The sequence below is a fragment of the Phacochoerus africanus genome, chromosome X (assembly GCF_016906955.1).
Source record: "Phacochoerus africanus isolate WHEZ1 chromosome X, ROS_Pafr_v1, whole genome shotgun sequence".
In the NCBI taxonomy this organism is placed as follows: domain Eukaryota; kingdom Metazoa; phylum Chordata; class Mammalia; order Artiodactyla; family Suidae; genus Phacochoerus; species Phacochoerus africanus.
The window spans coordinates 29247815-29274596 of NC_062560.1; the positions used below are offsets into that span (position 1 = coordinate 29247815).

Below are 26782 nucleotides of genomic sequence, written 5' to 3' on the forward strand. Positions count from 1 at the left end.
TAGTGCATAACTGGAAAACATTACTTACATTAATTGGTTGTTTTTCCCTAAAAGAAAATACCCGAGCCAGAACTTATCCCAAAGTTCCTCTTCCCCATGTTTTCAAGGTCCATTCCACGGAAAATTGGTACCTGAAGGTGACCTAAGGGGGGAAAAATAGGGTTCCCATGTTTAAGGACACATAGTTGCCATTTTTTCCTTAACTTAGCCATTTTGACCATGCTATGCTATGGCTTGATTCAAATGTTAAGTGACAAGTTTCCATGAGTGGTTATACATGAGAGCACTTTGGAGATGCTGAATACATTGTACCTGCTTATAGCATCTCAGATTATTCATGAATTTTGCATGCCTAAAAATTCCACTTAAAACAGTTGCTTCTCGAAAATCTCAAACATAGAGAACAGTCCAGAGGTTGGTTAGCAGTGGGGAGAGGGAAGGGGATAGGGGCAGTTTAGGGGTAGTGGGGAAAAAGGGGTTATCATGGGATTATATGAAGTCAAATGTGTGAAACTTGGAAGTTGTAAAACACTATAGAATTTAAAGAATATTTCATTCATTTATCAACAACAGTAAGTACAACAAAATAGTTGCTTCTTTGATAATTTCTATTTCCTTTACAAAGTATTTTAAAATTTAGTTAATTTAGGTTATCACCAGTTGCAACACACACAATAATAATGAATGAGGAAGTTTCAGATTGTTTTAGAAGAAAGACAGTGGAAAGGGACAGGGAAATGGGAAACATACTAAATCATACAATGGTACTTTGTAATTCTCTGAAGCAAAAATTCATTTAAAGTTCAAGTGTCAGTGATGCTTGGAAAAGCATAGAGGAAAAATTTACATTAGTTGTGTTGGGCCAGTTCTATATATACTTAAATAACAACCACAGCAGCAGCAATAAAGCCTGGTGACACAAAGAAATTCTCTAAATTAACACTGTTTTAATGGGATAGCTAATAAGAATGCCTTACATCAATCTTTACTCTAACATCTCAGTCCTATTTGTTAGCTAACTTTTATCCATTTTTGTTCCCCATAGACTATGAATAATTCTTTAAGTTGTTCATACCATCTCCCCTCACGTGATATATTTGCTGAATTATCATGGCACACTTATAAGCATCATTTTACAAGACTAAACAAATTAAGTCCATTCACTCTCTGTGTAAATGGCATTTTCAAAGACAAGTTGAAAAAAATCCATTCACGATAAGACTCAATAAAAATGTCATGAAAACTGGGTGTAAAGTCAAACCAAGCAAGTTTGTACATTTTTATTGTTAGTCTCTTCCCCAAATGGAAAGGGAAATAGAAAATACAAGAACCTTAATTTCTGAGTCCAGTCTGGGAAACTGTAATTACATTAGCAACATCCAACAGTGTTATCAACACTGAGCAATTCTTCTAATCTCAACTCAGCAACCAACTCAGAAAATCACACCTTCCAGCTCATGGGATTTGTGACACTTAGTAATGCATGTGTAATTGGGTAAAAAATAGTCATTACCACAAGCTTTATTTTTATTTGCTTCTGTATTTCTCTAAAGGGAAAAATATTCATGGATATCTTCCTGCTTCTTCCAGAGGGCTATGGAAGAATAAGCTATGGAAGGGCTCCTTTGAAGGAAGAGATTGCATGATGTTTTTCAACCCAGCTGCCCAAGGGCTGTCATATTCCTAACATGGAAGAGCCATGCCAGCAGAACCTCTGGGAAATCCTCTCCCCTTTACAAAGCACAGCAGGTGCTGGAAGATCCCAACCACCTGTTAAACAGATCTCTGCCTCCACTTATGCCTACTTTTTCTCATGGATGCTCTTTCCAGACCATATTCCTAAAATTTGAATCTTAAAATAGTCCTCCTCTGTTCAGACACCTACTATGGCTTCTTTTTGGCTTATATAGGGCTGCACCCTTGGCATATGGAGGTTCCCAGGCTAGGGGTCAAATCGGAGCTGTAGCTGCCGGCCTACGCCATAGCCACAGCAACGCAGGATCTGAGCCGTGTCTGCAACCTACACCACAGCTCATGGCAACACCAGATCTTAACCCACTGAGTGAGGTCAGGGATCACACCCACGTCCTCATAGATGCTAGTCAGGTTTGTTAACCACTGAGCCATGACAGGAACTCCCTACTGTGGCTTCTTTTTGCTGCTTGCTTTAAAGTCTAAACTCCCCAGCATCCATCCAGAGAATAAATGTGTTAGGAAATCCAACACCATCCTCTTGGTAATGCTTATTTTCCTCTTTTCTACTCCTTGAACCCTCTTCTCTTGCTTGCTTGGTAGTAGTATCCTACCTTTGTTGTTTCTCTGTTTGCTCCCTGAACTCCCTTGTCTCTTCCCCTCTCTCTTCAAATCCCTGCCTTTCCTCCAGACCTCACCCACCTTCCATGCCATGCATGAGGCTTTCTCTCTTCATCTTCCTAACATTCATATAGAGGCCTTTTCTATAAGGAAGAAAGCAGGATATACAAAGATAGTAGGGGGTTAGGTGTGGGAGAGTTAACCCTTCACCTTTAATTCCATGTAGTCTAAATATATGATTACCACATTTCATTCTCTTTACAGTCCCACCTAGATGGAACACCTTCCATGGCATCTTTAACTTGGGATAAGCCCCCCTGCCTTTCCTCCCAAAGTCCCCATTACTTCTCTTGTGTTTCTTCTCTCTAACAATGATGTCACAGTCTACCAAGATGCCCAAAGCTAGAAATCCAAGCATTATTGTTAAAAATTTTTTTCTTGGAGTTCACATTGTGGCTCAGTGGGTTAAAAACCCGACGTAGTCTCTGTGAGGATGTGGGTTCAATCCCTGGCCCCCTCAGTTGGTTGAGGATCCCATGGTGCTGCAATCTGTGGCATAGGTCACAGATGTGGCTCAGAACCGCCATTGTGGTGGGCCTCAGCTGCAGCTCCAATTCATCCCCCAGTCTGGGAACTTCTATATGCTGCTAGTGCGGTTGTAAAAAGAAAATTTCTTTCCTTTGCTGCCCATCTGGTCACCAAGAACTGTAATTTCCTCTTTGTCCCTCCCTCCTCTCTTCTTCACTGCTGTCTCAGCTGAGCCTTTACTATTTTTCTCCAGATTTTCTCCAGAAGTCTACTAATCTCAGATTAGATCTCAGGCCTCCAGCTTCATCTACACTCAGATGCTTTTTTCATCTCGCACATTTGTCTGTGCTCTGAAGGGAAAATCTGATCACTCAAAAAAATTCAGCAGTGACATTCCATTGCCTTTCACATGTGATTAAAACTGGGTAGTTGAACTTCCTGGTTTTCTCTGATCTGTCCTGCTTCTTTTCCAGTATCTTTTCTCTTCCTTACTCTCTGCCCTATCCTCCCGCCCCCAACCTTGACTCTGAACATGGAAAAGTCCATTGTGGCTCATACTACTCTCTCTATCTAAAATGTTTATTCTCCTAAACATCTGGTCCTCAAAATTATTTTTGTGTATCATCACACCTAAGGAAGCTTCTAGGACACCCACCACTCCCAAGACAAGGTAATGTTCCACTTTTCCATGTGTACTTCATTCTATCATAGCATTTATCTATCACTTTTAACACTGATCTCTCCAACTGAAGTATGTTCATCTTGAGGACAGAACATCTGGTGTCTAGCATAGTCCTTGATCAAAATGAAGTCCTCAGAAATAGTTATTGAATGAGTGAATACTGTGTAGTCCTAAAAACTACATACAGCTTTTTAAAGAATTACTCAGTTTTTCATACCTGAGTGCATCTTTCTAAGATCACAAGTGCCTCACCAATCAAGACTTTGTGTCTAAAACTGCACTTGAAGAATCACAATCATATGTTGGAGTGTGAAAGATAGGCTGGAGATCATGACTGAGAGTAAGAGGTCAAATATCTGCACTGATCAAGAGGCTGCATCTCCACCTTTATTCTTCCTTTCTGTTCAGCTTTTAATGGATACATCTTTGGCTTATTGAGCAGAAGTGTAATCATTTCTCAGGACATCACTTTCAGGTCTATCCAAGAGCACCTATCATCAGAGCCCATCATTAGCTGTGGTTGACCAGGGCTCTAATTTGGCTGTTTTCATTGAACTCTTTCATAAGAAAGGTTAACTAAACAGTGCCCTTGTCTGTCTCACAAGATAAAGAGAGCCCTCTCTCTAAATTTCTCCCATAAGTTTCAAGACCTTTCATTTTAATGTCTGGGAGCTGTAGATGAGGTATAAATAACCATTGAGCAAGTGGTGTGATAGAGATGTAATAGCAGATCAACAATCCAACAAACCAGAATTCTTCTCTTTTTTTTTGTTTTTTGTTTTGTTTTGTTTTGGTTTTGGTTTTTAGGGCCATACCCAAGGCATATGGAAGTTCCCAGGCCAGGGGTCGAATCGGAGCTATAGCTGCCAGCTTACACCACAGTCATAGCAACACAGGTTTCAAGCCATGTCTGCGACCTGCACTGCAGCTCACAGTAACTCTGGATCCCTGACCCACTGAGTGAGGCCAGGGTTCGAACCCGCATCCTCATGGATTTTAGTCGGATTTGTTTGCACTTTGTCACAACAGGAATTTCCCAGAATTCTGCTCTCAATGAAACTATTAAAATTAGATAAATCTATTTGGCTCAGTTTCTTAAATTTACACAGAATATAGAATGAAAAAGAAGTGATTCAGTAGGAGGAATAAATACAAGAACCAAGTCTTCTCATGTTGTCAAATTTAGTTTGGTTTCATGTATTCTTTTGAACATCTGGTGTGCCTAGGGCTTGATCTTGTTTTATGATAATTCAAAACTTGGCACTTTGCATGTATTTGCCATACTCCTGCTATACTATCTTGCTCCTCTAGCCGAGCCAAATTGCTCTACAACCTTTTTCTGAAAGACTTCTGAAAGACCTCCTGTTGCAGTTTCTCCTCACCCCTCATATCATCCTTTTCTAAGTCATGCCCTTTCTTCCAGACCTAGCTAAACTGGTAAAGAAAGCATAATGCCTGAAGGCAAAATTAGGGAGGATTTTATTCTGCAAGCAGGAAAGAAAAAGCCCAAGATGGTGGATGGGGGTTATGTTCAGTGTGATCAGAGCATTGTTTTAGAAGTAGCCAGTCCTCCAAGAAATTACTATGCCAAAATAGATAACTGCAGTGCTCTGGTCCATTTAAGAGAATTAAAGATAATTGATGACTGTTACCTACTGAGTTAAGATAAAATTTATCCAAAGTATAAAAAGCAAAATAATAGCAATTCTGTTCCTTTTAAAAAAAGTTTTATTGGGGTATAGTTGATTTACAATGTTGTATTAACTTCAAGTTTATATCAAGGTAAATCAGTTATACATATACATATATCCATTCTTTTTTCCTGTGTAGGTTATTACAGAACATTTAGTAAACTTCCCTGTGATATACAGTTACGTATCTGTTTTATATGTAGTAGTGTGTATGTTAACCCCTGCCTCCCAATTTACCCCTCTCTGTCCCCATGATTCTGCTTTCTGTAACTAATTTCAAAATTTGTGAGTTTGTTTCTGTTTTATAAATAAGCTCTTTTGTACCATTTTTTATTAGATTGTACATGTAGGTGATACCATATGATATTTGTCTTTCCCTGACTTAATTCACTTAGTATGATAATCTCTAGTTTGATCCATTTTGCTGCAAATGGTATTATTTCATTCCTTTTTTGCCTGAATAATACTCCGTTGTATGTATGTGCCATATCTTCTTTATCCATTCCTCTATTGATGGACATTTAGGTTGCTTCCATGTCTTGACTATTGTAAATAATGCTGCTATAAATAATAGTGAACATTGGGGTACATTTATCTTTTCAAATTACGGTTTTCTTTGGATAGATGGCTAGGAGTAGTATTGCTGGATCATAAGGTAGTTTAATATTTAGTTTTTGAAGGAACTTCCATACTGTCCTCTATAGTGGTTGCATCAATTTACATTCCCACCAACAATGTAGGGTTCTGTGCACCCTCTCCAGAATTTATTGTTTGTAGACTTTTTGATAATGGCCATTCTGACTGGTGTGAGGTGATACCTCATTGTAGTTTTGACTCGCATGTCTCTAATAATTAGTGATGTTGAGCATCTTTTCATGTGTTTGATTTATTTATTTATTTTGCTTTTTAGAGCCACACTTGTGTCATTTAGAAGTTCCCAGGCCAGGGGTCGAATCAGAGCTGCAGCTGCCAGCTTACACCACAGCCATGGCCACCCCAGATCCAAGCCATGTCTGCAACCTACACCACAGTTCATGGCAACGCTGGATCCTTAACCCACTGATCGAGGCCAGGGATAGAACCTGTGTCCTCATGGATATAGTAGGGTTCATTACCGTTGAACCACATGGGAACTCTTTCATGTGTTTTTTGGCCATCTGTCTGTCTTCTTTGGAAAAATGTCGATTTAGATTATCTGCCTATTTTTTGCTTGGGTTGTATTTTTTTAATATAAAGCTGCATGAGTTGTTCATGTATTTTGGCTATTAATCTCTTGTCATTTGCTTTGTTTGCAAAGATTTTCTCCCATTCTGTGGGTTGACTTTTTTTTTTTTATGGTTTCTTTTGCTGTGCAGGAGCTTTTAAGTTTAATTAGGTCCTATTTGTTTATTTTCATTTTTCATTACTCTAGGAGGTAGATCAAAAAAGATATTGCTGAATTCCCTTGTGGTGCAGCAGGTTAAGGATCGAGTGTTGTCATTGCTGTAGTGTGGATTCAGTCCCTGGCCCAGGAACTTCCACATGCCACAGGCAAGGCAAAAAAAAAAAAGAGGGATGTTGTGATTTATGTCAGAGAGTGTTCCCCTTATATTTTCCTCTAGGAGTTTTATAGTATCTGGCCTTACGTTTAGGTCCTTAATCCATTTTGAGTTTATTTTTATGTATGGTGTTAGAGAATATTTTAATATCATTTTTTTACATGTAGCTGTCCAGTGTTCCCAATACCACTTACTGAAGTGACTTTTCTCCATTGTATATTCTTGCCTCCTTTGCAACTATTGAGATGATCATATGGTTTTTATTCTTCAGTTTGTTAATTAGTAATTCTCTTCTTAAATTTTGGTATTTTCAAAGTGTTTAGTATATATTATTGCATCATAATGTTAGCAATGTTACACCCCCACCCATTAGCAAACAGGCTGCCTAAAGACCCCCCCCCCCCCCCCCGGCATACAGATGGCTCTAATCACACCCAGAGACAAAGCCCCACCCACCAGAGGGACAAGATACAGCTCCACCTACCAGTGGGCAGACACTAGTCCCTCCCATCAGGAAGCTTACAACAAGCCTCCATACCAACTTTACCCACAAGGGGGAAGACACCACAGGCAAGAGAGACTACAACCCTGCAGCCTGCAAAAAGGAGACCACAAAGAAATCCAGACAAAATGACCAGGCAGAGAAATATGAGCCAGATGGAGGAACAAGACATAACCCCAGAAGAACAGATAAGTGAAGTGGAGAAAAGCAGCCTACATGAAAAAGACTTTAGAGTAATGATAGTAAGGATGATCCAAGATCTCTGAGAAATAGAGCAATGTTACTGGAGTGAAATGAACCAGAAGGAGAGTGGTAGGAAGTAAATGCAGAATAAACAAGCTAGAGCGATGGGACAGGCAGGTGGTAAGAGCTGTGAGGGCTGTTGTAGCAGAGGAGTGACATGATTTGACCTACGTTTTAAAAAGCTCAGTCTAGCTGCTATGTTGAAAATAGACCCTAGGGTACAAGGGCAGAAGCAGGGAGATGAGTTAAGAGTCTACTGAGAGATGTAATCTATCATAGGTGGAGGGGATAAACAGCAAGGTCCTACTTTATAGCACAGAAAACTATGTTCAATATCCAATGATAAACCATAATGGAAAAGAACATAAAACTGAGTGCCTATATGTGTGTGTCTGTATGTGTATATATCTGAATCACTTTGCTGTATTGCATATATTAATACAACATTGTAAATTAGCTAGACTTCAATTTAAAAAGAAAAGTCCACTGCAGTAACCTGGGTGGGAGGTTGGATATGAGTGGAGGTTGTGAGAAGGAGTCTGAATGCATGGATGTTTTAGCTAAGATGCAGTCATAATTTTGATGTGGGATTTATAAGAAAGACGGTAGTTAAAGATGACTTCATGGCTTTTGTTCTGAAAAAATGGAAATTGCCATATAATTTGAGATGGAGAAGACCATAGATAAGATTTTGGGGAAAATATGAGGAATTCTATGTGACATGTCAAGTGTAAGGAATTTGAGTAGGTATTTGTAGACATGGGTCTGGAGTTCAGGGAAGAGTAGACTGGACTTGTAAATTTGGGATCACCAGTACATAGAAGGCATTTTAAATTCATGTGATTGATGAGCTCAGCAAAGGAGTGCATATACATAGCTGAGAGAGAAGCTTTAAGAAGTGAGCCTTGGGGCATTCTAACCCTAAGCTGTCAGGGAGATGATGAAGAGGAACTGAGGAACACTAAAGTGGCAGAAGACTGGGAAGGAGAGGCCATAGAGATAAAAAGAAAACTAGGAGAGTGCAATATACTGAAAATCAGCTCAAGAAAGTGTTCAAGTGAGATGAAAGCTGAGAATTAATCCTTGGATTTATGAGTATGGAGTAAAATGAAGACTGACAAAATTGATTTGGGCGGAGTTATGGACATGAAAGCACAATAGGCATGGATTTTAGAGAAGTTGGGAGGAGAGGGAATGGAGACTGTGAGTATGGAGAGCACTTAGGAGGAAGTTGGCTTCGAAGGAGAACAAAAAAATGAATCTGTAATGGATGCATTACCAGAGGGTGATAAGAGGGATGTTTTAGAGTGAGAGAAAAGATAACATGGTTTTATTCTGAAAAGGATGATACAACAAAGAGAAAATGATGATGCAAAAAAGAGAATGAGGCCACCTTAGACCATGCAGCCCATCCAAGCCACCAGATTACTGTATGGCATGTGTAACTCCAGATAAGAAACAGAAGCAAAGGCCTCGAGTGGACCAGCAGGGATGGGCTCGAGGGCAAAAATGAAGGGGTTAGCCTTTGAGGCATGGCAGGTTATTCTAACAGAAAAGGGGGTAGAGTAAATGCACCCAAATGCTGGTGGGTGGGAGCTATGACAGTAGGTGGAAGTGTGTGGAAGTTCTTACAGTCTCTACTTTTTCAGTGAAATAGAAGCAAGGTTATCAGCTGAGAGTGAGAACTGGGATGAAGTATGAGTGGTTAGAGGCTGGAGGAAGTAGTAGATTGTTCCAGTAATAATTCACAGTGCATCAGGCTCTGGCTCTTCCTCTCCCATTATTGATTCTGGGGTTGGCCTTAAGATTTTCTCTAGCTAATAGGATATGGGAAAATATGCTATACACAGTGGCTTCAAAACTGCTTGTTTCTGGCTTGTTGTGGGGGAAGGACATTGGAAGCAAAGCTCTTGGGAATATTCAGCAGCATGCCTTTCTCTGGAGGTGGCCATTTTGGGGAAATCTGGCCCCACCCATCAGCATCAGCAGTGAGAAGCCCCAGGGCAAACAACAATCCAGGTGGGATCACAGCCCCACCCCTCAGTAAACAGGCTGCCTAAAGACCCCCTAGGCACATAGCCACCTCTAATCCCATCCAGAGACAAAGCCCCACCCACCAGAGGGATAAGAATCAGCTCCACCTACCAGTGGGCAGGCATTAGTCTCTCCCATCAGGAAGACTACAGCAAGCCCCCATTCTAACTTCAGCCATAAAGGGGGGCAGATGCCAGAAGTAAGAGGGGCTACAACTCTGTAATCTGGAAAAAGGTCACCATACCAAAAACCTATCAAAATGAAAAGACAGAGAACTATAACTCAGATGAGGGAGAAAGAAAAAACCCCAGAAAATCAGCCAAGTGATGAGGAGTTTGTCAGCCTCCAGGAAAAAGACTTTAGACTGTTGATGCTGAAGATGATGCAAGACATTGGAAAGAAACTGGAGGCAAAGATGGATAACTTACAGGAAACACTGAGCAAAGAGATACAAGATATAAAACTTAAGAAGAGATGCAAATAAAATAACTGAAAAAAATTCACTAGAAGCAGCTAACAGCAGAATACAGGAGGCAGAAGAACGAATAAGTGAGGTGGAGGAGGGATTAGTGGAAATTACGGATGTGGAACAAAAAAGAGAAAAAAGACTTTCACGTGCACTGAATATTTTAGGGGACAAAGAAGGTCACTACCTAATGATCAAAGGATCAATCCAAGAAGAAGATACAACAATTTGAAATACTGACACACCGAACATAGGTTCACCACAATATACACGGCAACTGCTAACACCCTTAAAAGGAGAAATCAACAATAACACAATCATAGTGGGGGACTTTAACACCCCACTTACAGCAATAGACAGATCATCCAGGCACAAAATCAATAAGGAAACACAGGCCCTGAATGAAGCATTAGACCAGATGGACTTAATAGGTATTTATAGGACATTCCATCCAAAAGCAACAGAATACACATTCTTCTCAAGTGCACATGGAACATTCTCGAAGACTGATCACAACCTGGGCTTCAAATCAAGCCTCGGTAACTTTAACAAAATTGAAATCATATCAAGCATCTTTTCCGACCACAACACTACACAACTAGAAATCAACAACAAGAAAAAAACTGCGAAAACCACAAACATGTGGAGACTCAACAACATGCCACTAAACAACCAAGGGATCACTGAAGAAATCAAAGAGGAAGTTTAAAAATACCTAGAAGCAAAGGACAATGAAGACACAACACTCCAAAACCTATGGGATGCAGCAAAAGCCATTCTGAGAGGAAAGTTTATAGCAATACAAGCCCACGTCAGGAAACAAGAAAAAGCTCAAATAAACAAGCTAACTTGACATCTAAAGCAGCTCGAGAGAGAAGAACAGACAAGACCTAAAGGTAGTAGAAGGAAAGAAATCATAAAGATCAGAGCAGAAATCAATGAAATAGAAAGGAAGAAAACCACAGAAAAGATCAATGAAACGAAAAGCTGGTTCTTTGAAAAGATCAACAAAATTGATAAACCCTTAGCCGGCCTCATCAAGAAAAAAAGAGAGAGGACTCAAATCAATAAAATCGGAAATGAAAAAGGAGAAGTAACAACGGACATCACAGAAATACAAAGGATCATAAGAGACTACTGTATGCAACTAGATGCCCATAAAACGGAAAACCTAGAAGAAATGGACAAATTCTTAGAAAAGTACAATCTCCCAAGACTAAACCAAGATGAAATAGAAAAGATGAACAGACCAATCACAAGAAGTGAAATTGCAACTGTGATTTAAAAACCTCCAACAAACAAAAGTCCAGGACCAGATGGCTTCACAGGCAAATTCTATCTAACATTTAGAGAAGAGCTAACCCGTACCCTTCTGAAACTCTTTCAAAAAACTGCAGAGGAAGGGATACTCCCAAACTCATTCGATGAGGCCACCATCACCCTGATGCCAAAACCAGACAAAGATACCACAACAAAAGAAAACTACAGGCCAATTTCACTGATGAACATCGATGCAAACATCCCCAACAAAATCCTAGCAAACCGCATCCAACAATACATTAAAAGGATTGTACACCATGATCACGTAGGATTTATCCCAGGCGTGCAAGGGTCCTTCAATACCCGCAAATCCATCAGTGTGATACACCACATTAACAAACTGAAGAATAAAAACCATATGATCCTCTCAATAGACACAGAAAAAGCCTTTGACAAAATCCAACACCCATTTCTGAGAAAAACCCTTCAGAAAGTGGGCATAACGGGAAGCTACCTCAACATAATCAAGGCCGTATATGACAAACCCACAGTGAACATCATTCTCAATGGTGAAAAGCTGAAAGAATTCCCACTGAGATCAGGAACAAGACAAGGATGTCCGCTCTCGCCACTACTCTTCAACATAGTTCTGGAAGTCCTAGCCACAGCAATCAGAGCAGTAAAAGAAATATGAGGAATCCAAATTGGAAAGGAAGAAGTAAAACTATCACGACTTGCAGATGACATGATACTACACCCAGAGAATCCTAAAGACTCTACCAGAAAACCATTAGAGCTCATCCTTGAATTCAGAAAAGTCGCAGGATACAAAATTAATACACGGAAATCAACAGCATTTCTATATACTGACAGTGAGAGATCAGAAAGAGAAATTAGGGAAGCAATCCCATTTACCATCGCATCCAAGAGAATAAAAATACCTAGGAGTTAACCTACCTAAAGAGACAAAAGACCTGTACTCTGAAAACTGTAAGACACTGATGAAAGAAATCAAAGATGACACAAATAGATAGAAAGACATACCATGCTCGTGGATTGGAAGAGTCAATATTAGCAAAATGACTATACTACCCAAGGCAATCTACAGATTCAATGCAATCCCTATCAAATTACCAAGGACATTTTTCACAGAAGTCGAACAAAATATTTTAAAGTTTGTTTGGAAGCACAAAAGACCCAGAATAGCCAAAGACATCCTGAAAGAGAAAAATGGAGCTGGAGGAATCAGGCTCCCTGACTTCAGACTTTACTACAAAGCAACAGTCATCAAAACCGTATGGTACTGGCACAAAGGCAGAAATATAGATCCGTGGAACAGGAAAGAAAGCCCAGAATTCAACCCACGCACCTATAGCCAACTCATCTATGACAAAGGAGGCAAGAATATACAATGGAGAAAAGACAGCCTGTTCAATAAGTAGTGCTGGGAGAACTGGACAGCCACATGGAAAAGAAGGAAATTAGAACACTCCCTAACACCATACCCCAAAATAAATTCCAAATGGATTAAAGACGTAGATATAAGACCAGACACTATAAAACTCTTAGAGGAAAACATAGGCCAAGCATTCTCTGACATAAACGACAGCAACATCTTCTCAGATCCACCTCTTAGAGTATCGACAGTAAAAACAAAAATAAACAAATGGGACCTAATCAAACTTAAAAGTTTCTGCACAGTGAAGGAAACCCTAAACAAAACGAAAAGACAACCCACAGAATGGGAGAAAATCTTTGCAAATGAATTCACAGACAAGGGATTCATCTCCAAAATTTATAAACACCTCCTACCACTCAATACCAAAAAATCTAACAACGCCATCCAAAAATGGGCAGAAGATATAAACAATTCTCCAAAGAAGACATACAGATGGCCGAGAAACACATGAAAAGATGTTCAACATCACTGATTATTAGAGAAATGCAAATCAAAACCACACTGAGGTACCACCTTACACCAGCCAGAATGGCCATCCTCAAAAAGTCTACAAACAATAAGTGCTGGAGAGGGTGTGGAGAAAAAGGAACCGTATTACACTGTTGGTAGGATTGTACATTGGTGCAACCACTGTGGAAAACAGTGTGGAGATTCCTCAGAAAACTAAACATAGACCTACCATTTGATCCAGCAATCCCACTCCTGGGCATCTATCCAGAGAAAACCATGACTTGCAAAGACACGTTTACCCCGATGTTCATTGCAGCACTATTTGCAATAGCTAAGACGTGGAAACAACCTAAATGTCCATTGATAGAGGAGTGGATCAAGAAGAGGTGGTACATATACACAATGGAATATTACTCGGCCATTAAACGGAATGAAATACTGGCATTTTTTTTGCAACATGGATGGACCTAGAAATGATCATGCTAAGTGAAGTTAGTCAGACAATGAGACACCAGTATCAAATGCTTTCACTGACATGTGGAATCTGAAAAAAGGACAGAGTGAACTTCGTAGAATAGATACTGAGTCACAGATTTTGAAAAACTTACAGTCTCCAAAGGGACAGTTTTGGGAGTGGGGGCATGGGCTGGGGTTGTGGGTTGGAAATCCTATAAAATTGGATTGTGATGATCATTGTCCAAACATAAATGTAATAAATTTCTTGATTAATAAAAAAAAAGAGGTGGTGATCAGGGTGTCTTAGATGTGAATTAGAGATTACGGAAAGGGGACTGTTTTCTTGGATGAAAAGGTCTGTAATGTGATTATAGCAACAGAGTGACTGAAAAGATTGGAGGACAAGATCCAGGGTGGAGAAGAAACAAGAAAGTCAGAGGCCAGGTTGTGGAAGGATCATCTCTGTGGGTATGGACATGGCCAGGCATTAGAACAGGGCTAACACTGGAGAAGATTGCCAGCAGCCTGGAGCTAAAGTATCCCAGCAATGTGGGGTGGAGGCCCCTAAATGACTATAACAAGGGAGGGGGCCGGAGGGCATAATGTGATGACATTAAATTCTAAACTGGGCGATTTTTTTTGGCCATACCCATAGCATGTGGGCATTCCCAGGCCAGCGGTCACACCTGCATTGAAGCTGTGACCTGTGCCACCAGAGTGGCAATGCGGTCCTTAACTCACTTTACCACAAGGGAACTTTCTAAACTGGGGACGTTAAGGGAGCAGGGACCAGAGGAAGGATGGTCTGGAAGTGTCAGCAAGGAAAGAGGATGTCTGCTTTACTGTCAGGTCCGGTAGTATGTGTGTGATGTTTAAACATGACCTTTACTTGAGAGGGCTATACTGGTAGCAGTGTCCTTAAGGAAATCCCAGGTTGCGATTAGAGCTAGAAGGTGAAGAGAATGTTCAAGAGAGAGGTTGAGAACATGGGGAATGATGCTGATAACCATTCATGAGTTCCAGATAGCACAAGGGAAGGATTTCAAAAGTTGGGTTGGGGTGAGAGAAGGGGACAGGAATGGGAACTGTGCAACCCTTTGAGGATTAGAGTGTGAAGGCTGACGGTGTGCCCTGGGAAACTCAGGCAGGGGTTGAGGGTGGGGGTGGTTCTTGCAGTAATGAACATGAGGAGAGAGAAAAGGCAATTTGACTTTAGAGCTGGTGGAGGCAAGGCAGACAATGATGGGGACGCTGTCAGGTTTAGAGTTGAGGATTTCCAGGGGACCCCACTTCATATCTGCTTATAGAAATGTGGAGATCTGGGGAGGGTGGAGGGTGGTCATGTTTTGTTAGTAGACTAGCCGATGGGTAAATGCCATACCGCATAACCTTGCCATTGCGTCTTGAGTCCGTCTTGACACACAGGTGTTCCCTGGGAATGATTGACTGAATGAGGTACACTGTCATCTTTTCAGCCTCAGGGCTTCCTGATAAACTTCTTTCTTCCAAATATCTGACAGAAACGTTGAACAGTTTTTTTTTTTTTTTGAAGAGAGGCAAAAAATGCCAGAGCTGAGTCTGATGTTCTTTCTCTGGGCGGAAGGGTATAAGCCCTGCATTTCTTTGATGTTGCTCTAAAACACTTGTGCCGGCACCGCCCAGGGCTTTGATGTTCTGGCACTTCTGACATTCTTGACATCTGGACTTGTTACTTTTCTGAAGCAGCAAATTGAAACAATAGTCAAACCCTGGTTTAAAAAGCAAAAGGACAGCAAGACCTTATAGAGAACTTTTTCATGCCACTTGCCTGATTAGAGAGTATGCTCTCACTGCCTTTTCAAACACAGGATCATTAGTTTCATATCTTATTATTCACACGAGACAGCTGGCACTGGGCGCCTTTACTAACCCAGGGTTTGTCCAAGAGGGGATTTATCACCCCGCTCCCACAGCCTGGATCCAAATCTTCTGTTTCCTTCAAATGCCCTTTTACTTGAACATGAAAACTGTATGCCTGGCCTCAGGCTTCCCTCCATATTTGCTCCTTTATCATCTCACCTTGAATTACACTTCTTCTCATCACAGCAGAGGAGCTCTCTCTCTCTCTGACCTTTGTCCCCAGTGCCCACAGCCCTGGCTTGGAAGTCTACGTCCTGTGGTTTTCACCTTCACGTCTCTCGGGCCAGCTCGTCCTCATCTTGCAAGGTTCACCTTCAAGCTAACCGTCTTCCAGGGAATGATTTAGATAATGGCCTTTCAATCAGTGGGATATTCTTCCCTTCACTTCTTTACCCTGTTTTCCATACACATTCACATCCTTGAAGAGTGAGTAGAAAGAAAAAAAAAAGAACTTTTATTTTTATGGCATTAAAGTTACTTCGTTCAATGTGAAGTCCTCCTAGACAGAGCATGAATTTCTGCCAGTTTAGCACCTTTATGAGTGGACCATAATGATTATGATGATTATTGGGTTCTCCATCTTTCTGGCACCCTCAGGTATCCACTTTTCTTCGTACTACCTCAAATAAGTTGGGTGTTTTCTTTTTCTCCCAAACTTCTTTCCCTTGAGGGCTACTTTCCTTTTGCTGCCATGAACAGGTCAGTTAGGTTAAGTGGGTTTTCTGGACTTGTTGAGGGGCAAGCACCCTCTCATCTCCTTCCATAAGCCCCTTTCTTGTGACATCATTTATTTCTCTCTCTCTCTTTTTTTTTTTTGGCTTTTTATGGCTGTACCCACAGCATATGGAAGTTCCCAGGCTAGGGGTTGGAATTGGAACTGCAGCTGCAAGCCTATGCCATAGCCACAGCAACACCAGATCCAAGCTCCATCTGTGACCTATACCGCAGCTTGTGTCAACACTGGATTCTTAACTCACTGAGCGAGGCCAGGGATCAAACCCTCATACTTGTGTATACTAGTCAGATTCTTAGCCTGATGAGCCACAATGGATCTCCCATTATTTTCAATAAGATGTAGATTGATGAGTAACAGTGAGCCCCTAGTGTGGGTGTCCCTGAAAACATCAGAAGATATCTGGAATCCAGTTAGTTCAGTGCCTTAGGAGCCCTCTCCCAAGGGCCTTGACTCTTGTTAATGGAGTCCACAGGAGCCCTGACCAGTCCTGCCCTCACTGAGTCCCCCATGCTAGGGGGAATTCTGCATCAAAGGACTGCTGTATCTTGGATTGTACCTAACCAAGGAGGCTTGCCAAAGGACTCTCCTGACCGGGGACAGATCCCAAACACATCAGGCTTTTAGTCTTCTTTTTCACCTTTCCTCAGTAGGTCCATCTTAGGATGCTTAGGATGACAAAGGTTCTCTCTGATTAGAGCAAGTTCTGTTTCTGAGGAAAAGATCCTTCCAGAACAAATTGTGAGAGAAAATAACTCAGCTGATTGATTGTAAAGCCCATAGTGTGTCTTCACCCTAGGAACAGAAAGACACCTTTCTGGTTATACCCGTATCTGAGAGCTTGGATGAATTTTCTTGTTCTTCACTGGTCTCTGGATTTATTGGTCTTAAGCCACTGCTTGATCTTCTCTCCTAATGGGCAAGACTGAGCTTGCCTGAGAAAACATAATTTTAATGACTGCTTAATATTGATTATTCAGAACTATATCCCATACTGCCTTCTTCTTCTTCTTCTTCTTTTTTTTGGTCTTGTAAATAGCTATTCAGTGAACTTCTAGTGACTTCCTGAACTCCCTGCATCTGTATCTATGTCTGCACCCTATATATTCATAGAGTTACTTTCCATTTATTCTTAGCTTATGAAATCAACTTCTTGCCGTTACACTTCTTGCCTAAAGAGCCTCATGGACCTAGTCCACTCCAGATATCAGATCAGTAGAAAGGTAGGGCAACTAGGCAGGGATGCCCTTTTTAGGAAGAACTTTTTTCTTTCCAGATTGCTAAAGAGAATAATTTTTTCAAAGTATTAGGGGCTAAGGAATCAAGGTCCTTAAAGAAAATGGGGTCGTGACTCCCTTTATTGTGAGCTAGTTATGCTCCTGAGCAGGTTTCTGAATGATAATCAAGGTGGGCAAAAAAGGTCAACAGAGCCATGATGGGAATGAACCTAATAATACCCTGAAAAACTTTCATGACACCTGTCTGGGTCACTTCATCTCTGAAGAACAGGTTAGAAGATGCTTGTATAGGGAAACGTTGGTTTGCTGTTGAAGAATATTTTGGGAAGGAGTTCCTGTTGTGGCTCAGTGGGTTACAAACCCAACTAGCATCCATGAGGATGTGGATTTGATCCCTGGCCTCGCTCAGTGAGTTAAGGATCTGGCGTTGCCATGAGCTGTGGTGTAGGTCATAGATGTGGTTCAAATGTGGTGTTGCTTTGGCTGTGGCTGGCAGCCACAACTCTGATTTTATTCCTAGCCTGGGAACCTCCATATGCTGCAGGTTCGGACCTAAAAAGCAAAAAAAAAAAAAAAAAAAACAAAAAAAAACAAAGAAAAAAAATATATTCTGGGAGTTCTCAGTCGGGGCACAGTGGGTTAAGGATCTGGTGTCACTGCTGTGGCACAGGTTTAATTGCTGGCCCAGGGAAATTTTGCATGCATTGGGCGCAGCCAAAAAAAAAATCCTGGAATAGAGAAGAAAAACAAATGAGTATAGACAAAACTGAGAAAATTCTTCTGAGACATAATAGACATGGATAAAGTAGGCAGAATATATGTCTTCTGATTAGAAAGGGACAGAAGGACCAAGTATTCATGACAATTGTCACTTCTTTAGACCAACCACTCATTGGTAACACACAATTTTGGTCCCACCTATCCTCTGCCTTGTACACTAGGAGTACTTGCCCCTTGGTATCTCTGACAGAACTGGGGTATATTCCACTCTACATACTTTATCACTGGTCTTCACAACCAGATGAAGTGGGGAAAACTAAAGCAACAGAGAGAGAATGGACTTGTGACATTGCATGACACGATTCTGACCGCATGGTCCTTCCACTCAGCTAGAGTTCTTACTCTCTCTCCCTCTTTCTTTGATTCTCACTGTTCTAAATTGTTCAGTAAACAGTGTGGTGCAAGGCATCTTAGTTTGATCTGTGAGCCTTTTCGTCTGTGACATTTCATATATCCTACATGGTGATGTAGTTGAAGTTTGCACACACATCAAGGTAATTTCTCATCATAACATAGAGTGATAAGTTGAGTGCTTTGGCCAACAGGGAGACAAGAACCTGGCAGAGACACCTGTAGATTAAGCTATAAGCTGAGCTAAAAGACTTCTAAGCAATAAGGAAACAGACAACCCAAGGACCCAAGTTTCATCTCCCAAATACCATCAGAGGCCCAGAGATATATCATCCTAAGGGAAAGGAATCATTCCTTTTTCTGGGGCAGAAGATCCATCCTAAGTTACTGACTCCTGCACTCTCCATGGTGCCTGAAACAGAGAGTCTAGGTTTAGCAACACAAAAGTGAGTATCAGCAGGTCCTGGCAGGTAGTTTAAATAAATAAAGAGGCACATTTGCATCCCTAAGTTACATTGCTTCAGTGGTGAATTACAGAATGTAATTGCTTTAAGATGGCAGCTAAAACTCAGCTCTGTATGAAAGTCCCATGGGACAGAGCCCAGTGTGCTAGACAGTGAATATTTTAAAGAGAAACCAGAATTACAGAATTTTATGAGAACTCTTCCAGTTAAAAACCCACTGGTTTGCCAAGGTCTTAGTTTTTAAATACCATGTATCCATTAAAAGGCACTAGGGCTCCTTGGGCAAGTGGCTGATTCTAGGGCTGGGGCAGAGAAAATACGTCATGAGCTTGGAGCATCTTTGTAGTGCCAAAAAGTAAGGAAGTGCCCTCCCCGCCCCACCGACCCTGCACAGGGATGGGAGTATGTCAAAGGGACACAAGAGCCAGCTGAAAGAGTTCCCAGTAGTCAGATCTGGAACAATCTGAGTAACTAAATAAATACTGTAGTGTTAGATTATAACCCAAACTACTGAGTAAATATCCATTAATCCATACTGATAAAAATAAATGACTGAATGAGTAAATACATGGCAGAGAAGTTACAAGTTCTTCTTTCAGAAGAATTTCAAATATTGTGGGGAGAGATTCTTCCCATCCAGGACGTAGTACTAGTTTCTCAACCCTCACCTTGAGGGTGAACTGGACTTAGCGGCTGGCTTCTAAAGAGTAGAGAATGGAAAGGGAAAAATTATAACTTTGCAGGGGAGAAAGCTGGCAGACCCCACCTCAACCAAGAGATCAAGGTAAACAACACCAGTGATAAGTCATGTGGATAGTATGTACATCATGATATGATGTGATGAGAAGAGCATTTCAGCTCTGTGGTATTCTTCCCCCAAACTCAGAACCCAGTCTAATCAGGAGAAAACCTCAGATGAATACAAACTGATAAACATTCTACAAAATTACTTGACCAGTACTCTTCAAAACTCTCAAGGTCATGAAAAACAAGGAAAGACTGAGACAGAGGAGGCCAAGGGGATATGACATTAAATGCAATGTGGTATCTTGGATTGGAACCCAGAACAGAAAAAAGGACTTGAAAAACTGAAGGCTGAATGTACTGTGGAGTTTAGTTATTTGCAATGTGCTTGTTTTAATTTCTTATTTTTAACACATGTACCATGGTTATGTAAGATGTTAACAGAGGAAAATGGGTGAAGTTTTCCAGAAACTCTCTATACTATATTAGCAACATGTCTGCGACTCTTAACTTATTCCAAAATGTAAAAATTACTTAAAACATTATTGGTTGAAACAAATGCATCTGCAGGTGAATCTGGCTGGGCTTTCTTTTGGCTTTTGGGTCCTCTGATTTTGAAGGAAAATAAACGTTCCCATAATGATGCTCCCCTGAATCAGAAATCACAGTAAGCCACCACCCCTTCATTCAAAGATCAACCCTCCATGCATGGCACCCAGATTTATAACCTTTTCCCTCCTCCTCACAAAGGTCCCAATATTCCTCCACTCCTATATATATTATATATCCATATCTATACTGGTATATACATCTATATCCATATCTATCCTTTTTTCTTCTTGGTATGCTGATGTAAGTAATTGGCGCTCTAGTAGCCATATTGGAAAATAAGATAATCTCAAAACCAGAAGCCCTGTACAATGGAATAATAAAATATTTTATCAAATCAAACACGTCAGTTTTAAGGGACACCATTATTTTATGTACCCTAAGAAAGAAAATGCTGGCAATTAAATTCAGCTACAACCTTTTCTTATACTTTGGATTTTTCTAAGATTTTTAAAGTATATACTTATTAAAAGATCTCTTTTACTTATATATTTTGTCATTGCATCACTCTTTTGCACGCACACAAATGCACCACTTGGAATGAGTGAAATGAGATGGAAGAAACTTCCTTAGCAACCTGAATTGTTTTCTTCCATACTTGTTTTACATATGAGAGAGAAAACCTTTTTAAAAATAGTTTTATTGGAGTATAGTTGCTTTACAATGCTGTATTACTTTCAGATGTATAGCAAAGTGTAAAGCAAAAGGTATAAAGCAAAGTTACACACACACACACACATATATATCCATTCTTTTTCCCATATAGGATTTTATAGAACATTTTATATGATTTTTATTTTTTCCATTATAGTTGATTTACAGTGTTCTGTCAATTTCTACTGTAGGATTTTACAGAACATTGAGTAGACCTTCCAGTTCTATACAGTAGGTCCTTGGTAGTTTTCTGTTTTATATGGTAGTGTGTATGTCTTAATCCTATCCTCCCAATTTAACCCTCCCCTGCCACAGTTTCCCCTTTGGTAGCCATAAGTCTGACTTTAAAATATGTGAGTTTGTTTCTGTTTCATAAATAAGTTCTTTTGTATCATTTTTATTAGAGTCCACACATAAATGATATCATGAAAACCATTTTTAAAAAAGCCACTTTTCTGATTTGTTATTCATAACCAAACCAAACCAGACTGTTACATTATTATTATGTTAGTCATTACTACCTTGCTTTCTCACTGTAACTTATTCCACTCTTATTTCCTCCTTGAGTAAATGAATCAAGCCATAAATTACTTTCTAGTGTTCTAAACTTTGCTAATTTCCCTCATTCCACTCTTCACTTCAGGTTTCCTGAAGCAAATTTTCCATCAGTATCCCTCTGGAGCTGAACTCAGGGTGGCAAAAAATTTTTTTTGTAATAAAATATTTTATTTAAAAAGCTGAAGCATAGTATCATTTCTAAGGTTAGTTATAATGTCTTCCTCTACTGAATACTTGATTAGGTATGTCTCTTGGGCTTGTGAAAAGAAACTGGAATTGCTGGCAAATGAAAAAAATTAAAGGAGAATTTAAAAATCAGAAATGAACAAATTTCAAGAGTAGAGACTATTCAGGAGAAATTAATGGGTGCTTTGTACTGCTTGTCACACATTTCTGAGGGAAAAAATACGTTTCCCTTTTCTGGAAAATGAAGTACAACTTGTCAGTGACAACCATCTATTAAGAAATTTCCTTTTGTGATAGAGTGAGGATTTTTTCCCCCCAGAGGTAAATTATTCAACACAGTTCATTTGAATCCGTGTTTGAGCCTGAGATGAAGTTATCAATTTTATTATCATTTTCCCTCAGTCTGTCCTGATATTATCGCTGCCTGAGACACTGGTACCCATAGCAACAGCCACTATTTCAGACATCATTCCCCCAAGCAGCTGAACAAGGCCAATGCCTGGCAATCATCCAGCTGTGCGTCTCAGGGCGGCATTTTCCAGGCCTGGAAGACCAAGTTACAGCTCACTCCTGTGTCTTAAAAGTGAGGTTTTCAGAGTTCCTGTCGTGGTTCAGTGGTTAACAAACCCGACTATTATCCATGAGGACACAGGTTCAATCCCAGGCCTCGCTTAGTGGGTTAAGAACCCAGCATTGCCCTGAGCTGTGGTATAGGTCACAGACATGGCTTGGATCTGGTGTGGCTGTGGCTGTGGCCTAGGCTGGTGGCTACAGCTGATTCAACCCCTAGCCTAGGAACTTCCATATGCCACAGATGCTGGCCCTAAAAAAAAAAAAAGAAAAAAAGAAGAAAGAAAAGAAAGTGAGGTTTTCAAGGATTTGGAAAGGCTGTGACAGTATGCAGGAAGGTGACACATCCACAAGAAGTTTGCTCACCCCCTTTTGAGAGGTATGTGGCCAGCCCAGGTGGGAAAATAAGCAGATTCACAGCAATGGACAAAGTCAAGACATTGCAAAATGCAATAAGGCAAACTTTAGTAGTCTTAAGGTTTCTTACTTACTTCCATCAAAAGGCTATTTGTGGACCCCAAAACTGAACTAGGAAAGAGGGCTTTAGAACATTCACTTTCATCCTGCAGAAGAACAAGGGGAGAAATAATCGAGCTACTGTGGTATCTAAACTTCCCTGCCAGGGATTCTTAAAGAAAAGCTGTGAAATGTGACACTACAAGTAGTAGCTTGTACTAGGCACTGGGGTGTAATAATCACAAGTATCTTTGAGTCTTGCAGGTGAGGAACTTCTTTTTCAGGTAAAATGAGAGGATGTAGGTCTAAGTAGACTTTGCTGCCTCATCCTGGGCATTTCTCTGCATCACACAAAAGGGAAAGATGGCATAAAAAGGGGGCCTTGGGTCGGCTTCACAATCCCAGTGAAGAGCCCATGACTGGCAGTGGTTTCGTACGTAGATTACAGTGCCCCGTGCATAGCAAAAACAGTTTCTCTGTCCTGATGAGTTGAATTTGCAGGCAGAACATGTGTGTTTTGCAGACCCCCCTCCCCTCTGTGCCTAAGACAAACCACTCATAGCGAAAGATAGTCTTTGGGGATTTCCAGTCCTGAGGTCTTCCCAGGTATTCAGGGCCAACTCAGGTAGCAGTGTTGCTGCCTGTGTGGGGGAGAGAGCCTGAACAGAGGGATCCAGGTGTACAGGTGTTGACTGCCTTCCTGGGAGGTGCTTTGCTACGTTGTATGCATTCTGTGCCCAATTATGAAGGCTTCTTTCATTTGAAAAGGATTTGCGCTGAGGTTAAGCAGCCCTCCCCACCCTGGGCTGGAAGGCACACCTATAATTAGAGCAGAGACTGCAGTGATCAGTCTTTAAAAATGTTGGGGATTTCCCTCCCTTCCAGGACGACTGGTTATCTGGCTGAATTCCCAGTCTACCCACACAGTCTTTCTTTTTTTTTTAAATTATTTATTGTGATTGATTTACAATGTTCTGTCAATTTCTGCTGTACAGCAAAGTAACCCAGTTTTATATATATACATATATATATATACACACACACACACATTCTTTTTCTCACATTATCCTCCTGCAAGTAATTAGATATATAGTTCCCTGTGCTATACAGCATGAAAACTCTTGGTTTGGTGTGGATGGGCACACAATCTTTCTTAACCCATTGGTATACCTGTAGGATAACAGATAAAACCCATGTCACCAGAAGATCTATGTTCATGTCCACATTCCGTAACTTCTTACTTGTGTGGCTTCCTTTTTTCTCACTGATGAAGACATGGTCATAACAACTATCCTTCTTACTTCCTAGGTTCTTGTAAAAATAAAAGAAAGTATGCAAATAAGAAGACTTGGACTTGCAAAGTACCATTATTACTATTTTAGTTTGGACCCCTTGGCTATAGGGAAGATAGCCCAGTGCTGATTCCCCATTATCACTGCAGCCCAGGGTGAGCTTGTCAATGACAGACTCTGCCATGCTGACTTCCAGGGCCTCCAGCTTGCTACTGAGAATCAATAAACACTACCATTTGCATAATGTATTGAACTAAAATATGTCAGATAATGCTGAAATTCCCCTTTCTTTTCATCCCTGCCCATTCCCTGCATTTCTTCCCCAGAGGCAATTTACTGTGGTGAATTCTAGACTTTTTTATAATATTTTTACTGTACATTGGTACCTACAAACATCATTGACCCACCCATAGCGCCCCAGACCACCCCCCTCAGCTCATCCTCACCGCCCTCACACACACTGTTTATAAAGGACGGCTGATTTTGTGTTTTCTGGGGTCCCATGGAATACCTCCTCCCTCCATCTGTGCAGATTCTGAGCTGCATGTGGATGGGGCATGACTGGGTGGAGAGACTCCTGGATACCAGTCTAGGTGAGGGTTTTGCACACACGAATTAACCAGAAATCTTTATTTAGCAGTCAGTACCTTTATTGGAAGAAATGACAAAACAAGAAGAAAAAAACTTAGGTGAACTTTTTTTTAGTGAACTTTCTCTGCAAGGGCAATACTGAGCTGTGCTTGTGGGCATGGTGACCTTGAGGAGTCACTTCCTGGCTCTGGAGAAGGCACTCCAGGGTCACTTCTTCTTGTTGCTGTCCCCCAGGGTGAGCTTGTCAAAGAGGTACTCGGCAGTGGTGTCTTCTGGGGCTCCCATCCTGCGCAGCGTGGTAACATGGTCTCCCAGCTCTTTGATGAACTCGACCTGCTGGTCCAGGTAGTGATTCTCCAGGAAGTGACAGAGTTGGGCATCGCTCTTGTTGGTGGCCAGCTGGTGCAGATCTAGCACACTCTGGTTCACGCCCTTCTCCAGGTGCAAGGCACACTGCATGGCCTTGAGGCCGCTCTCCCAGTGGTGGCGGTCGGGTTTCCTGATGTCGTGGAAGCAGAGGCGGCCTCCGCGCCGGTTTTGCAGGCTCATCAGCTCCTGGGCGCGGCTGGTGTGCTCCTGGGAGCGGCGCAGGAAGAAGCAGGCCAGGTGCTTCAAGGCCATATCCTCGCGATCGAAGTTGAAGGCCATGGCCAGGTACACGTAGGAAGCGTGGAGCTCCAGGGTGACAAGGCTGTTGATGGCGGCCTCGCACTCGGGGTGGTAGTTCTGGCGCACCTGCGAGGGCGGTGTGGGCAGCATGGTGGCTGGCGTGGGTGCCAAGGCCAAGGAGAAGACGTGAGGAAGCGGGACTGCGGGGTGGGTAGCAGCTGGAGTGTAGACTGTGGCCCCCTCAGAGCGTTCCCAGGGTGGGAGATGAGGAGGGCCTGAGCCGTTGGGATCGGGGCCTGGCAGCAGGTGGCTGAGTGCCGGCTCTGGGATGGACCAGAAACGGTGTCCGTTAGGTGGGGGATGGGCAAGGGAGGATCTGTTACAGGAAGAGGGTGATGGGGTGGGGGTGGGGCGAAGAGGGGCAGGGCACCAGTTTCTAGCCTCCATAGGAGCCTGGGTGAGGCCTGAACGCCAGGGCAACTCTGTGCTATTTTGGGTCTCTTGTACTTCCATATGAATTTTAGGATAAACTTGCCAATTTCCCCCACAAAATCCAGCTGGGCTATTGATAGAGATTGCATTGATCTGTAGATAATTTGGGGGAGTATTGCATTGTTAATATTAAGTCTTCTGATTCATAAAGATGGCATATCTTTCAATTTATTTAGGTCTGGAAGCTTTTTAAAAATATAGGTTCTGATTTAGACTGGGGTTAAAATCTAAATTTTTTTTCTTTTGCCTTTTAGGGCTGTACCTGTGGCATATGGAAGTTCCCAGGCTAGGGGTGTAATCAGAACTACAGCTGCCGGTCTACACCACAGCCACAGCAACGCAGGATCCAAGGCACATCTGCAACCTACATCACAGGTCACAGCAATGCCGGATCCTTAACCCAATGAGTGAGGCCAGGGATCAAACCCGCATCTTCATGGATCCTCGTCAGGTTCATTACCACTGAGCCGTGACAGGAATTCCCCAAAATCTGATTTTCTTTCTTTTTTTTAAATTTTATAATGATTTTTATTTTTTCCATCATAGCTGGTTTACAGTGTTCTGTCAATTTTCTGCTGTACAACAAGGTGATCCAGTCACACATACATGTATACATTCTTTTTTCTTACATTATCATGCTCCATCATAAGTGACTAGATACAGTTCCCAGTGCTATATAGCAGGATCTCATTGCTTATCCATTCCAAAGACAATAGTTTGCATCTATTAACCCCAAATTTCCAATCCATCCCACTCCCTCCCCCTTGGCAACCAACCACAAGTCTATTCTCCATGTCCATGATTTTCTTTTCTGTGGAAAGGTTCCTTTGTGCCATATATTAGATTCCAGATATAAAGTGGTAACTTATGGTATTTGTCTTTCTCTTTCTGACTTACTTCACTCAGGATGAGAGTTTTTAGTTCCATCCATGTT

The 26782-nt window shown here is 41.4% G+C and overlaps 1 protein-coding gene across 1 annotated transcript; it reads right to left on the minus strand.

Annotated features, from left to right (window-relative positions):
• Nucleotides 1-24954: 24954 nt before the first annotated feature.
• Nucleotides 24955-25869, minus strand: LOC125117985 (ferritin heavy chain-like). The gene has a single exon (XM_047764168.1). The coding sequence runs from the start codon at nt 25867-25869 to the stop codon at nt 24955-24957; it is 915 nt and encodes a 304-aa protein (XP_047620124.1).
• Between the last annotated feature and the right edge of the window lie 913 nt (nt 25870-26782).